This window comes from Vitis riparia, chromosome 4 (genome assembly GCF_004353265.1).
Source record: "Vitis riparia cultivar Riparia Gloire de Montpellier isolate 1030 chromosome 4, EGFV_Vit.rip_1.0, whole genome shotgun sequence".
In the NCBI taxonomy this organism is placed as follows: domain Eukaryota; kingdom Viridiplantae; phylum Streptophyta; class Magnoliopsida; order Vitales; family Vitaceae; genus Vitis; species Vitis riparia.
Window position 1 is genome coordinate 1977623 of NC_048434.1, and position 10768 is coordinate 1988390.

Consider the following 10768-nt stretch of genomic DNA (forward strand, 5'->3'; position numbering starts at 1 on the left):
CTTAAATACTTACATTTAGCGATTTTTTAGTAAATATAATGAAATATAATAGTAACTTTTAAAAATGGTAATTTTAAAGGCACAATTGTCTTTTGGATCTAGCTGAACCCAAAAATTAAGATTTGACCCATAAAAATTGCATAATTGATGGAGATGATATAAAATATGAAGATACCAATATACCATTCAAAACTATTTTCTACCATAATATTTGAGAAACTTTTTTATCTTAATTTTTTTTAATAATTATTTTGAAAATTTATTATTTTTAGAAAACTAATTTTTTTTAAAAAATATATTATAAAAATATATCATTTAAAAAAAATAAATTTGACATATTTTTATTTATTTTTTATATGCACGATTTTAAATATATATATTTTCCAAGATGTTTGATTTTTAAATAATAATAATTTATTTTTATTTTTATTTTTTTGAAAAAGGGTGTCTTTTTTTCCAAATCACTAAATTATATTAAATTTTATTGAGGTTTTCAAAAGGAATTTTTTAAATTAATCTTTTTCTACGTTTTTTTTTCATAGGTAATAAAAGTCATTTTTAAAAAGATAAAAAATGTATATTTTTCTTCTCAATTTTCATATTTTCTCTAGGTCTTGAACATAAATAGTGAACTTATATGGATCAAAACTTAATTTTTGAGTTCAACTAGGTCCAAAATACAATTGCTTCAATTTTAAAAGGGTCTTTTGAAAAGATTTCACATTCACATATGACTACGACATGACTTTATCATAGATAAACATGCAATCATATCTAATACAAAAGCATTTAAAATGACTGTAAATTCATGAAAGATGCCTAATATTTATCAGCTTTAAGTTGTTGAAGTCTTTAGTTCATTCTTAGCAACTTATTTAATACAGGCGGTTGAGCAGCTCTGACTTGAAGGTCTTGGATAGAATCTGAAGAGTGCCCAAGTGGGTTTTGTCCCACAAATTCATTAATTTCTGAAACAAAAAAGACAAGGGTAGGTCACATCCCTTGGGTGGAAAAAAACTAAGCTTTCTTCCTAATTCAATTTATTGAATACCAACGGCTAAGTAATGAAGAGATAGATTTGATCAAAAAGTCAAAACAATCAATGTTTTAAATAATTTATTAACATTTGGAAATAAGTACATATAACTAATTGATTGGGACTTAGAGATGGTTATAGCCAATTATGATTTAAGATTTGTATTAATTCTTATCAACCTTGTTGACCATTTAATGCATTAATTGTTGTAAGACTCTACAATGGGATGATATTGTCTTTGATTTGATTGAAAAATATAATTTTGGTATTATAAAATTTTATTAAATGTAAAATAATTTATGGACGAAATTGAGTTTTCCATCAAACTAACCTGTTTTGTCAAAAAAAAAAAAAAAAAATCAAATCTAAATTTGTGCTAAAAACATTTATCAAAGTAGTATGTTAGCATAACATCAAGTTCCATGTTATTATTATTTTTTATTTTTTTATTTTAAAATCATAGTTACTAACAATGATTTTTAAAATTACGATTCATAATCATGGTTTTAAATTTAAAGTTAAAACCCCAATCACCAATTATGATTTTTTATACTAAAAATAAAAAATAAAAAACACGTAATTACAAATATTAGATTGATAAATATTTTTGGAGGGGATCAATTTTGATTATTTTTATCTCTAAAATTGAAAAACATGCTAATTTACATGTGAAAATATCAGAAAAAACTATACCATAATAGCTAAATGACACCCAAGATTTAGGTAAGAATAGGAGGTTTGATTTAGAGTTGTTGAATTCAAATTTTAAATTGTAGTTGTTAAAATTTAAGATGAGTTCATAAAGGCTTGATTGATGCATCTACCAGTTGATTCATAATAGTGATAACTGACATGAGAAAACTCGTAATTAATTATTGTTAGAGACTTGATCATGGACAAAATAAGAGTCAATACCAACATATTTTCATCTCCAATGAATTTTTAATAAATTTTGAATAGTGTAAAAACAATAATACCAAGTTCATTGAGAAGATGTTGTAGCCAATTTAATATCGACACTCTATTTCTATGAATGTACGGACAAAATCTTTTACATTTTGGAACTTTATAATATAGGATTAGTACGAAGAACAACAACATAAGCTTACTAGACTAATCAAAATTAGCAGAGACATGCAGAATTTGAATTTTTATATGATGGGTGAAAAGGGCAAAATGAAATTCCATTTAAGATATCAGAATTTGATTTTTTATATGATGGTTGAAAAGGGAAAAATGAAAAATTCCTTGAAGATATCTAAGGACTCGTTTTGTTGTTGTTTGGTGTGTGCAATGGGTGGCTTGTGCATAAATTGGGAAAGTTTGCTCACTGCAAATGAGATATTTAATTGGATTAAGGAGATATTGCATGACTCTGACAATACAATGGGAGAGAATAAGACCTGAGGATATAATGTTGTCAAAGAGAGTGAGAGGTTTAGGACATGTTTGGTTGTGGTTTTAAAAAATTGTATTTTGTTCTTAAAAACAAGAAACACTAAAAAAATGTTTGGGGAAGGGAGTGTATTTTTGTTTTTTGTGTTGCATATTCTCAAAAACCATTTTTTTTTTTGTGAATAATAAAAAAAATGTTTTTATTATTTTTTCATTGCTCAAAAAACAGATTGTACTCCATATTTTAATACTATTCAAAGTTCTCTTTATTTTAAAAAATTATAATTGATGTAAAAATTTAAAAATAAAATAAAATTTTAAATTTAAATGAATTATGTATATAAAAATTATTTATATATTTATAATATCAGGTTAATTGAAGAAAACATTTTATTAATTAAAAAAAGTTTCAAACATGTTTTTTGTTTTACTTATTTTAAAAAGCTTTTTGAAGCCGAAATAAGTTTTTTTTTTTTTTTAAAAAAAACAAAAACTGTTTTCCAAAATAGTTTTAAAAAACAGCAACCAAACATGCTCATAAATGTTGATACTTCCATCTTGATTTTCTCGAGCAAGTCTTCAACGTGTTTATGTTGGGTGAGGGAGTAGATACCTTAGACATGGAAAAATAACTAAGTTGTCTTAAGTCTTTTAGTGAAAATCTATGGGCTATGGCATTAACAAATTGCCACAAAAGTTGGGAGGAGTTTCCAATGAGTATGTTACTCATTTGGGTACCCTACTAGGCAGAATAATTATGTGGAAATTTCGTATTGTATATTCATCATTACTTAGTAATATATACACAAAGTAAGCTTAATTTATAGATTGCACATACTACTAGGGCATAAAATAGTAATGGTCTGTAGAAGAGAATATTGTGATGAAGCTATACAAGGAAGGTTGTACAATATTAAGCCATGAATACGAGGTTACATAATCTTTTGTCCCTGAAACATATGATGAATTCATGGTCAAATCCATAAGATCATGTGAGGGACTTTTAAGAATATCATATGATCGATTTGACATGTGTCGTTTTTAGTAGTAAACGAGACTTCAATTTTACTGTTGAATGACGTCTTTTGTTTGATTGGATATTTGCTTGAGAGAGAGGAAAACTCTAGATGATGCTTGGCAACCGATTTGACTCAACGTTTGGAAATAAGATCTAAAATCATAAACTAAGGATAAAAAAAATGAAATAACAAAATTTTATTTATTTGATGTTTTTAATTAATTAATTATATTTTAAAAAAAAAAGTGTCTCTATTGTGACCAAGATCTTGAAGGTCTAAAGATGGTGTTGGACCAAAATTTTGAGGGACAGAAAGGCAGCCATGATCAGCTGAACCACAGCTAATCATGCAGTATGCAGAGAGAGAGATAGATAGATAGGGGGAGAGAGAGATAATAAATAAGGTTGAGGGTTGGGGATGGTGGTAGCTAAACTACACAACTATATCTGTGTGCTCTGAAAGGCCTTCAACCACCTGCATATATGTTGTCTTTGAGCTTCTTTATTATCACAGGCTGGGCAAAGCTTGGACATGGTGGTCACTTTCATCGTTTTACCTGGGTGTCGTCTCAGTTTTGAATTTTCTTCTTCTTCATTCTTTTTTTTTTTTTTTGTTCATTGATTGAAGAATTAATGGCAGTTAAAAGCTCCCAACTGCATGCAGCCTGAGTTGGTGCCCGCATTAACTATCCTCCACCCACCTCCTTTTCATAAATAAACCCACTCAGCCCTCTGCTTCCTCATCTCCTCACCCCACTTTTTGGCTTTCATATTCTTGAGATATGGCTGGTGAGCAGCATCTCTTAGCTACCGAGATTGTGAACCGTGGAATCGAATCCTCCGGCCCTAATGCTGGATCCCAGACCTTTTCAGTGAGGGTCCGACGGAGGCTGCCGGACTTTGTCCAGTCTGTGAATCTTAAGTATGTGAAATTGGGGTATCATTATCTCATTAACCATGCCATCTACTTGGCCACCATCCCTGTCCTGGTGCTTGTCTTCAGCGCTGAGGTTGGGAGTCTCAGCAAGGAGGAGCTCTGGAAGAAGCTCTGGGAGGACGCCCGCTACGACCTCGCCACTGTCCTCGGTTTCTTCGGCGTCTTCGTCTTCACCCTCTCCGTTTACATCATGTCCCGCCCCCGCTCCATCTACCTCATTGACTTCGCATGCTTCAAACCCCACGACGATCTCAAGGTAAATTCTATTTTTATTTCATCCATTACTATCATCTATGAATAAATATTTATCACAAATCTTCGTTTTATGCAGTTGTCGAAGCAGCAGCTGATCGAAGCGGTTAGAAGATCTGGAAAGCACGACGAGGCGAGCATAGAGTTTCAGAAGAGAATTCTAATGTCATCAGGCATAGGAGACGAGACGTACATCCCAAAGGCGGTGATGGCCGGAGAGAACTGCGCGACGATGAAAGAAGGACGAGCAGAGGCCGGGATGGTGATGTTCGGGGCACTGGACGAGCTCTTCGAGAAAACCAGAGTCCGGCCGAAGGACGTGGGGGTGCTGGTGGTGAACTGCAGCATATTCAATCCAACTCCATCACTCTCTGCAATGATCATCAATCACTACAAGATGCGAGGCAACATCCTGAGCTTCAATTTGGGCGGAATGGGGTGTAGTGCGGGAGTGATAGCCTTGGATCTGGCTCGCGACATGCTCGAATCGAATCCGAACAACTACGCCGTAGTGGTGAGCACAGAGATGGTGGGATACAATTGGTATCCGGGAAAAGACCGGTCCATGATCATACCCAACTGTTTCTTCCGCATGGGCTGCTCTGCTCTGCTTCTCTCCAACCGCCGGCGTGACTACCGGCATGCAAAGTACCGGCTCGAACACATTGTTCGCACGCATAAAGGTGCTGATGACAGAAGCTTCAGGTACCTTGTTTCTTCCTTTTACTCAAAACTTTTTTTTTCTTAAATTCGAATAAATCTGACTATTATGAAGTATAAATTAAAACAAAAACAAAATTAAAAAGTTGAGCCTGACCCATTGCTGCCGTGCAAGTTGCAACACCTACTGTCAAGTACTTATAACAATAAAGCTGTCGTAACATCCCCGAAGTTTTGAGAAAGACAGCAGTTAAAGGCTGCAATTCTGGGGGAAGGGTCAGAGATGGAAAATTTGAGTAAATGATATGGCACGTGAAGAGGTTTGACCTCTACTTCTCTGCAACTGCACACATTAATGGGGGTGGGGCACTCCCAGTGGTACTCCATAGCTGTTCTTCAATCAATATCCAACCACCCAGGGCCACCACTCATAAAGATCCAATCAAGCCTCCCTGAAAATGGGCTGCCCATACTGTCAACAAATAAATATCTGTCCTATCCTTCTGGTTATTCTTCTAATTATCCTTCTAATTCAAAAACTAAGGTATTGTATTATACATCAAATCTTGCTGTCTACAGGTGTGTTTACCAGGAAGAAGACTCAGAGAGGTTCAAGGGGCTGAGAGTGAGCAAAGACTTGATCGAGATAGGCGGGGACGCGCTCAAAACCAATATCACCACCTTGGGGCCTCTGGTGCTTCCCTTCTCTGAGCAGCTTCTCTTCTTCGCCACCCTGGTCTGGAGGAACCTCTTCGGCCACGGGGGCCCTCAGCAGCCGCCGACAAAGCCATACATCCCCGACTACAAGCTCGCATTCGAGCACTTCTGCGTCCACGCCGCCAGCAAGACCGTGCTGGACGAGCTGCAGAGGAACTTGGGATTGAGCGACAGCAACGTGGAGGCTTCGCGCATGACCCTGCACCGCTTCGGCAACACTTCGAGCAGCAGCATTTGGTACGAGTTGGCGTATTTGGAAGCTAAGGAGAGGGTGAAAAGGGGAGACCGAGTCTGGCAAATTTCATTTGGGTCTGGGTTCAAGTGCAATAGCCTTGTGTGGAGGGCTATGCGCCGGGTGAAGAAGCCCTCAAGCAATCCTTGGCTTGACTGCCTTGACAGATACCCGGTGTACCATTAAACCCTGCTAGTGTTTAAGTTGGATTAGCTTAAAAATAGTATTTATGCGTTGGGTTTTATTGAAAAGGATTTGATATTATGGAAACAATATTTGAAAGGAGTGAATGTTAAAATCTATGATCATGTCATAGAAGTGAAGTGGTTTTTACAAGCTTAGAATAATGTTATGAGATGATTATTTATGGGTGATGATAAATGTACTCACCTAATCTATTTAAGCTCATTTATTTAAATTTTAAATAAATAAATAAATGAAAGGGTATATTCTCTTTATCTTCTTTGGGCCTAACACACACTAAACCCTAACTCTAATCCGTTCTCTTCCTGCTTCCTTTACCCTTTTCTTTTCTTCTTCATCCATCCCAGTCTGGAGAGAAAAAAAAAAAAGACCAAAGAGAATTGAAGAAGAGGAGAATTGAGGGAAAGAAAACGAAGGGAAAAAAAGAGGAAAATTTAAAATGGGGAGAAGGGAGTTAGGGTTAGTAGTGAGGTTTTGGATGGGAGTAAAAGCTGAGTACACCTACTCAATTTTTAAAGAATTTTATTCAGAATTTTTTGGGGGTGGGGGGAAAGAAAAGAAAATGAGCAGGTGTAACGGAGAAATTTCTTGTGGGTGTACTTCCATCTCTGTGTATATATTTCCATCTCTCTATTCCATTACAAAAGAAGAATGAAAACTGCAGCTAATAACTCTTGGAGTTTATCCATCTATTTAATTTCATCATTAATTGCATTTCAGCTGTCACAGAAATGTTGACTGTAGCCCTTTATTATCCATGGACTTGTTTTGAGTCAAGGTGTGGGAACTCACACCAGCTATCATCCCATCCATTGCTCTAACTTAATTAAAAAGGCACCCTTCAATGGCTTTAAGTGCAGTTATCTTTACATTATTTCCAATAGGGGTGAGTCTTTGATATTGGAAAGCAATTTTTAGGTATTACATAGAATGTTACTATATAATTTTTGGTATTATATACAATTTCCCTTTTAGTACCCAATTGGTTCAAATGAAGCAACATGGAAAATACATACAAATGCCAAAATTTATTTATTTTTTCATTTTTCCCTTAAAATTTTAACACTATCAATGTTAAAATTTAATAGTTTAATTTTAATTATATGATAAGCCAAATATGACGATTTTGACAATAATTTATTTTGAATTTTGTTCCTTTTATGTAAGGATAATTATTTTTTGAGAGGGATTTAATGCTAACATAAATATGATATTAAACATATTGTATTTGAGTTCATGGTTTCAACTTGTGTAACCTATTTTGACTCATTTGCTTATGGTATCAAGTTAATAAAACCATAATTCACTCTTTGTTTGTCAACCCATTTAATTCATCTAACCACTTATTGTTGGGAAAATTTGAAAATAAAGAATACATTTGTTTGGATCAAGCTTTAATTATCATATTTGAAAAACAATTGATGTTTAAAAAGGTAGATCAAATTTTTTATAGTATTCAATATTACAGCTCACAAGCCTATTCTAAAAGTCATAATTTGGGTGACTTATTCTTGGACTTAAAAATAATGCACCATGACAATCTCTCCCCTAATATGAGACCTCATTGCTTCACTTGATGATATTTGGCTTTGATACCATTTTATTGGATTGGACTTTAATAATCTCATCTGAAAATTAATTGATGTTTAATAAGGATAGACTAAATGAGGGTAGATTTTAATCATCTTTAAGTGTGTTAGTGTTTACGATCTATATTGTTAAAAAGACTTTTGATTTCTTAGAAATTAATCAAATCAAGATTGTTTTTATCGAGCGACAACCTTCATCTTTACTGTCATTGCACTTTTGATTATGATTTATCTATCCTTAGAAAGATAAGAACATTTTTAAAACACATATTTTTATTTTATTAATTTAAAAAAAAACATATATCAAAATTATTTTTATTTTTAATAAAAATGTTTTAAAATATAACTAGGTTCTAAATATAAAATCAACCATAATAGTAAAAATTGTCCTTCCTAATTTTATTTTTAACTTCTTCTAGTGGAAGCTCAAGGAGTTACGTAATTATATCAACCATTCATCCTTCATCCCACTTTTCCAAAAAAGTCGGAGGCTTTGGCAGCTAAGTAGCTTCATTTTCCTAAGAAAAATTCAATGCCTGCCACTAAACTCGTTGTCCCGGCATCCCTACCCTCCTTACTTAACAAATGAGAAAGCTTTTTAAGTGGGTAGTGAAGATGTAGCTTCATTTTCCTTAGGAAAATTCAGTGCCACCAAACATGTTGTCTCTGCATCCCCTACTCTTTGGCTAACAAACGAGAAAACTTTAAGAGGTAGTAAAGATGAACTTGATAACTCACCGAATAATTTCTATAGCACTAACAAGCTGACATCCTACAATTGTATCTAGTCTTGTTTCTTCTAAAAAGATGAAGTGTGATGTGTCTCTTTCTTTGAGGCATATTTTCTTTAATGGGGTTTACTATCCAAAATCAAAGAAGAAGAGAGTAGTGGTGGTAGAGGTGGCTGACAGGAATTGAATCTAATCTAATCTAATCTAACCACAAAATTCATTATCATATGTTGTCTTGGTGTTAGATTGGAGGCAGTCAAAAGAAGAGTAATGTTTTTCTTTCCGTCTGAAATGACATGGTAACAGAGAGGAGAAAATTAGATGGTCCTAGATTTGACTTTAACTTATATGTTATATTTTTCTAATGGAATAGGAGATGGAATGAATTATAAGACATTAAGAAATGGACCTTTCTTTTGGGTCAAGAAATTGACTTTTTTAAGTCTTGTGAAAAGAATTTTAATAGGTTTTTTTAATAGAATTCGTTAATTTCTTCACTAATGATCCATATATTGGAATAATAGATAGACTTGTGCAAAGTTGTTACTTTAAGTGAAAGTCCATAAGAATCTAACGGTAATCCTATCTTTGACGGTGCAAATTATTTTTCTTCAAGTGTTTTTGATAACGACATATGTAATGACTTATAAATATCTAAAAAATTAAGAATATTTATTTTATGAAATCAAATTATATATAAATTGATTGACGTATTCAATGAAGGTGCATTAGCAAAAGAGCACGAGGAAAGACAATTGTCTCATTTTAGAATAGCTATATTTTGAGATGATTTTCAATTTTTCAAACTCGAAAAATAAGAAAAAAAGTTGAACATTTATTATAATTTTAATAGATTATAAATTTATAATAGTAATGTAAGAAATGATGCTATGAGCCTATAACTTGCATATTCCTTCTTAATTAATTCATGCAATGAAAATATCCATAGATCAATATTATCTATGTACACTTATGATGGTTATTGTGTTTGGGATAATTATTCTAAGCCGACTCAAAGAAAAATGCCAAATAAAAAAATAAAAAAAAATCACTCATCATTGATATTCTATGACTAATAATTAAAACCATGTTGTAAGTCATTAAAATAAAATTTAAGTCACTGAATGTCACATTTGAAACAATTCAATCCAATTACCTCATAAATTAAACTCGACTAAATTATTTCTTCAATTTCACCGCATTATTTTGAAAATGTGAACAAATTTTCTTAATAAAAGATAGCGAATTCCTATATGCAATATATGACCGGATGGAAGATAGAAAATTCCTTACTAAAATTTTTCCACATGATACTTTTTGCATTTAAAAGAAAGATAGATTATTTTGCCATTGTAGCACCATCAAACAAATGTAAAAAAATATCTTTCAATTATGGTATATGACCATATGAAAGATAGAGAATTTCTTCCTAAGATTATGGTACATATATATATATATATATATATATATATATATACACGCTTTTTTCATTTTTTGGGCACGATCTTTCTTAGAAATCTAACAAATTATATATATTTATATAATTTTCAATAATTTACTTAGAGACTGACTATTCAAATATTGTAGAGTTACTATCTTTCAAGTCCATGTTGGTATCTTCCACAACTATGTGAATGTGAGTCCAGTATCTTCCACAACTATGTGGTGGGTAAGAGGAGTAGGTGACTCTCCATGCAATAAAACAGCTGACAATGAAGAATTTTGCAAACATTGAAGGGAAACGTGAGAAATTTTCCAAGTCTTTTCTAGTGAGCTAGACATGAAGAATCTTCCAAGCAATGTTCAAGGGATAACTAAGATTTTCCAAGCCTTTTCTAGTGAGCTAGACATGAAGAATTTTCCAAGCAATGTTCAAGGGAAAAGTAAGATTTTCCAAGCCTTTTCTAGAGAGCTCTCCACCAGTCGTCACTTCGGTGGCTTTTGTCTGGTCACAATCATGGGAGAATTTTACCCCAAGTGCACTTTTTGTTTTTTTC

General features: G+C 32.9%; 1 protein-coding gene across 1 annotated transcript; it reads left to right on the forward strand.

Annotated features, from left to right (window-relative positions):
- The first annotated feature begins 4186 nt into the window (after window positions 1-4186).
- Window positions 4187-6705, forward strand: LOC117912990 (3-ketoacyl-CoA synthase 10). Its single transcript, XM_034827819.1, has 3 exons — window positions 4187-4642; window positions 4718-5343; window positions 5878-6705. Exons 1-3 carry the CDS (start codon window positions 4232-4234, stop codon window positions 6431-6433), a joined length of 1593 nt encoding a protein of 530 aa, XP_034683710.1. The 5' UTR covers window positions 4187-4231; the 3' UTR covers window positions 6434-6705.
- The last annotated feature ends 4063 nt before the right edge of the window (window positions 6706-10768 follow it).